At 41.5% G+C, this 4,756-nt stretch overlaps 1 protein-coding gene across 2 annotated transcripts in view; it reads left to right on the top strand.

The window, feature by feature from the left end:
• Positions 1-4,756, top strand: part of LOC126403551 (uncharacterized) — a 21,989-nt gene that overhangs the window by 2,510 nt on the left and 14,723 nt on the right. The window contains exons 2-5 of one of the 2 annotated variants that reach the window (XM_050066284.1): positions 608-991; positions 1,164-2,802; positions 3,091-3,354; positions 3,856-4,287. In XM_050066284.1, coding sequence (XP_049922241.1) covers positions 655-991; positions 1,164-2,802; positions 3,091-3,354; positions 3,856-4,287 — 2,672 coding nt within the window. In that variant the 5' untranslated portion in view covers positions 608-654. The remainder of the gene's footprint in view (positions 1-607; positions 992-1,163; positions 2,803-3,090; positions 3,355-3,855; positions 4,288-4,756) is intronic. The other variant, XM_050066285.1, reaches the window with a different exon arrangement.

Here is a 4,756-nt window from a genome sequence, read left to right on the forward strand (position 1 = left end):
GCGCTCACAGAGTGGACAATGAGACATTAGAGGCAGTGCGGATTAAATACGTATTTAGAAAGAATTTCGTTTTTATGAAACAATTATCACTCACTCCAAGCGCAAAATAAGGCTGCTGGATTTAATTTCAATGATAACGTGGATCTAAGGTGGATATAGTGTGACATTAAATTTGTGAGACATCAATAAAAATCTGACTCCACTTCTCCACCTCGCCGTCTGCGTCGCCACTTCCCAGTGTCTCCAAAATGTGCGCACACATGACTCAGAGTTTGCTTACAGGTGCGCACATTCTCCCGCCAAGTTTATTTTTATAAATCACAACATTTGCGTGGGAAGTGGCGTACGCCACTTTCAAGCCCCGTTTTGTGCGTTAGCGAGCTTTATAAATGAGGCCCCTGCTCGAAGGACACAGGTATCCATCTTGGAACTAATAAACATTACTATGATGTTAAACTGTTCAACACTGCATCAGCTGCATGATGTTTAGACACAAAAACATTTTACTCTGTGAATTTTTAGACGTCTTACGAAACAGTTGATGCATCACAGGGAGAATATTTGTTGTAATGAGCATTTTACTGAACCTGATTTTTTTGTTCTCCAGGTTGTTGAAGTTGGGTCTGCGTGCAGAGCATACAGAAGTAAGGACACATGGCGTGTACGAGACAGTCTGCTTTCGTTTACATCGAGAAAGCCAGATCCCGCCTTTTGGGAAAACTAAAGAATCTCTCAGTGATTCTGGAGAACTTGAGACAGAAAGAAGTTTTCAGTGACGAGGCAGTCAGCAAAATACAGGCTGAGAAAGATGACTACGATAAAACCAGAAGAATACTGGACTGGGTCAAGTGTAAGGGGGAAGACGCCTGTTACGAGTTCCTTAGGATTGTTGACATGACGAGGAAGCGAACCTTAGAGGTTGACCTGCATCACTGGATCAGCTGCTTTCCTTTCAGGGAAGACGCACAAATGGATACAAACTACTTACAAGGTATTTTAAGGCAGAACTCTGACTGTGTCACATCTTTATCATTTATGTTTGATTTGCTGATATTATATAATACACTTTATGTCTGTGTGCAAGTATTTATCTGTTATTTAGTGTTGGGGCACAGCAGGTAATTCATAATATATTTATTTACTCTCTGTTGTTTATATTTTAGGCCCAAAGCCGTGCCACAGATATCAGGCGAAGTTAAAGTTAAAAGCACGAAAAACATCAAATGAGTTTTGGATGGCAAACAAATACCTGTTTGAAGAAAACAACAAGCCTGATCTGTCGTACATGTCTCTTGTGTTAGACACACAAGGAAGTGTCTCTCCATCGAAAATAAAGAAGCTCAAGAGCAAGAAAAGCAAGATGATTCGCCCTAAGAAGCTAAGGACATACGTCCCTGAGGACAAAGTAGGAACTTCCCCCGGTGACCTTTTGAAAACATATCTTGACGTACTCGTGGTTGGTAAACCTGGAATTGGAAAGACAGCACTCACCCAGGAAATGTTGAAACTCTGGGCAGACAGAGACAATGACAAGCTTGATTACATGTTTTACTTTGACATGAGAGAAACATCCCACATCACAAAGGCTGTGAGCTTGGAGGATCTTCTCTTCAACATGTTCAGTGAACCAGATGAAGGCAAAGAAGAGGTCTTACAGGACATAAAGAACAACTCTGACAATGTTACGCTCATTTTTGATGGAATGACAGATCTGTCTTCATCAGTGGTGAAGAGACTTGTAGAGAAGGACCTACTGCCCGATGCAAAGATCATTGTGACTTGCAGACAGGATGATGAAGAAGAGTTCTCTTCTGAGGACTTTCTCAGAGTGGAAGTGAAAGGCTTTAGTGAGCAGACCATTAAAGCATACTTAGCTGAAATGCTAGGAAAAGAACAGAAGAAGGTTTTCAGCAACGTGGAGTTGTTGACGCTTTGTCATGTCCCGATATATGCACTGATGGTGGCTGCCTGCTTCTCATTTGAGACACCAGAAGACTCACCACAGCCGTGCACTATCACAGAAATCTACATCAATATCGTTCGCTTCTGCCTTCAACGAAACAGCAACAACCTCAAAACTAGAGATCTAAATCCCTTCATCAAAAACAAGAGAAAGGAAATACTGTCTTTGGCTGAGGCTGCTTTCAATGCAACTGAAGGAAAAAACGTGAAATTGACCGAACTTCCCTGTAAGGACAGCTGCGTCCTTTCCTTTCTGAAACCACTTGTTATCAAAACCGCCCCTACTGAGACAATGACCACATACGCATTTCTCCATTACACAATGCAGGAGTTTTTTGCAGCACTGTGGCTCCTGAAGAACCCAGATAAAATCAAGGATGTTTTTCAGCAATGCCTCACTGAGGAGAAGAAACACATGAAGCACCTGATCCCTTTCATGTGTAGACTGTTGAATGAGAAGAGCCCTAGTTTGATGAAGTATCTGATTCCAGCCGAGGAGCTCAAGAATACATCTGACTGGTTCTTCAAGGAAATGATAACCACGTTTTTCACATGTCTGTGTGAGGCTGATACTGAGGACAGTAGGCCTGATGTGGACATACTGTTCTTATGCCAGTGCTTGTATGAGTCCCAGTGTCCTGAAGCATGCATCCACCTTTTGGAAAAACTGGACTATCATCTTGATCTCAGTGGAGAGAGTCTAGATCCCTTACCTTGCTGTGCTGTGGCCTATGTAGTCACTCAGTCAGAGGAGCGGAAAGTATCACTGAACCTCGAGGATGTCAGGGTATCAGACCAAGGAATGAGACGACTATTTGGATGCCTTAAAAATGTCCAATGGTAAGGATGAGCATATGTTTGTGCAAGTGTCAAACCACTGCTGAGGTTACAGCATATCTAAGGAGAATTGAATTTGTCTTATTTTATGAAATAATCTAAGACATAATGAGGATGATAAAACGGAGTGACCTTGAACATGATGTGTAGAAAACGGATGAAAAATATTCAGAGAAAATAAAGAATGTTACTTTTACTGGAGCTTCTTTTCCCTAAACAGCATTTCTTTCATGTACTTTAGTTTTTGTCATCTAATAAGGAAATGGTCTCTGATTATTCTTCAAATTATAGGCGTGACCCTCTGCCACTGCAGCTGTGGAAGATCTTCCTTCTGAGTGAAGGGCAGATGGACCACCTCAGCTTACTAGGCCTTGATGGAAATCAGTTGCACCTTCCAGTTGAAGGTAAAAGATGTCTGTTTGAACAAGCTGTAAAAGTCATGCAGAAGATGAGTATGAAGGTCAATGTCTGCCTCCACTGGGATAGAGAAACTCGTGTCTGCCAGGATCTGTGCGAGTCTCTCTTTGAGGCTTTGTCGTACATCAGCTCACTCAGGTATGTAGCTTTTGTTTTTGTGTGATGCTGATTTCACACCCTTTAAGTTTTATCCTGTTGTAAAGTTGTGGATGTTGGAATCAAAATCCTGTTTGTGGATAAATTATTGGCTTTTCAGATGGTAGTATAAGAAGAAACAGCCCAAAGTTTACAACTGGTTTACACACAAATCTTGACCTCAGCTGATCTCAATCACCAGAAATACCCACCCATTTACTACTTAGTTTTTTTATGTCAATACAAAGATAAGAATAGTCTTACTTTATTCACTCATTCTATGGTCAGATGAGACTTCCAGTTTTGGATGCCACACATTTGACAAGAAGAACCTTTCGGAACCCTGCACAGATAGTTATTTGTGGTTGAAATATGCTGCTGAATTTAATGTGCTGACAGAAGATGATAACATTTTATTTGTTTAAAACTGTATGTGCTTAAATTTAACGTGACGCAGTTTTACAGTCCATGCATCATTTGATACATGTGTTTGTTATCATGCAGCTTCAGGGTCACCTGTAGAGGTCCAGGATTACAGGACCAGAAGCAACACCATGGGACACTGGAGAGAAAAGAAAAGCAGCTGTTACTGGATTTATGCCAGAAAGCTGCACTTCACAAAGGAGAAAGCTGTCACAATGTAGTGAATACGCTCCTCTCGTTGTTTTCTGTTAACACTGGCATACATGACATCCTTCTTGATTTTTACCAACATGTCAAGAGTGGAGGGTTTTTAAGTATCATTCCACTGAAGCCACTTTTCCAGTCAGCTCCTGCAGTCTGGGTCATAGACCTCTCAGAGAGAAAGACGTCCATCCTCCTGGAAGTGCTGAAACTCCAATCAGAGAAGAAACAAGTGAAGCTGACAGGCTGGTCAGATGAAGAGAGTGAAGTGAGGAGCTTCCTACAGTGTCTGCGTTATATCTCACAGCTCAGGTAAATGGTCACTCTGTTATCTATTTTTACATTTCTCTGTATGCAGATTTAAATTTGAACACATCTCATGGAGAAAAGTTTGGTTCTATTTTATTTAAAAGTATCTAATGCGTTTTTTTTTTAACTTCATGATTTCAGTTTCGTGCCTCAGTTATCAGAACCTTCAAAAGAAATCAGGTTCCTTGGGAAACTGTTCTGTGCAGCAGCAGAGAGAGAACAGCAGACAGGAGAGAAGATACTGGAGCTGTTATCATCACTGTGCACATATCAGGCATTCCCACTCAAAAATAAATGGTGTGATTTCCTGCTGGATCTGTACTCTCACCTGAAGGACTATGAGACTCAGACAGGCCTGAGTGTCCTTCCATCAGTACAGTCAGTTTTCCAGTCAGCTCCTGCAGTCTGGGTCATAGACCTCTCAGAGAGAAAGACCTCCATCCTCCTGGAAGTGCTGAAACTCCAATCAGAG

This window comes from Epinephelus moara, chromosome 16, assembly GCF_006386435.1.
Source record: "Epinephelus moara isolate mb chromosome 16, YSFRI_EMoa_1.0, whole genome shotgun sequence".
Lineage (NCBI taxonomy): Eukaryota > Metazoa > Chordata > Actinopteri > Perciformes > Serranidae > Epinephelus > Epinephelus moara.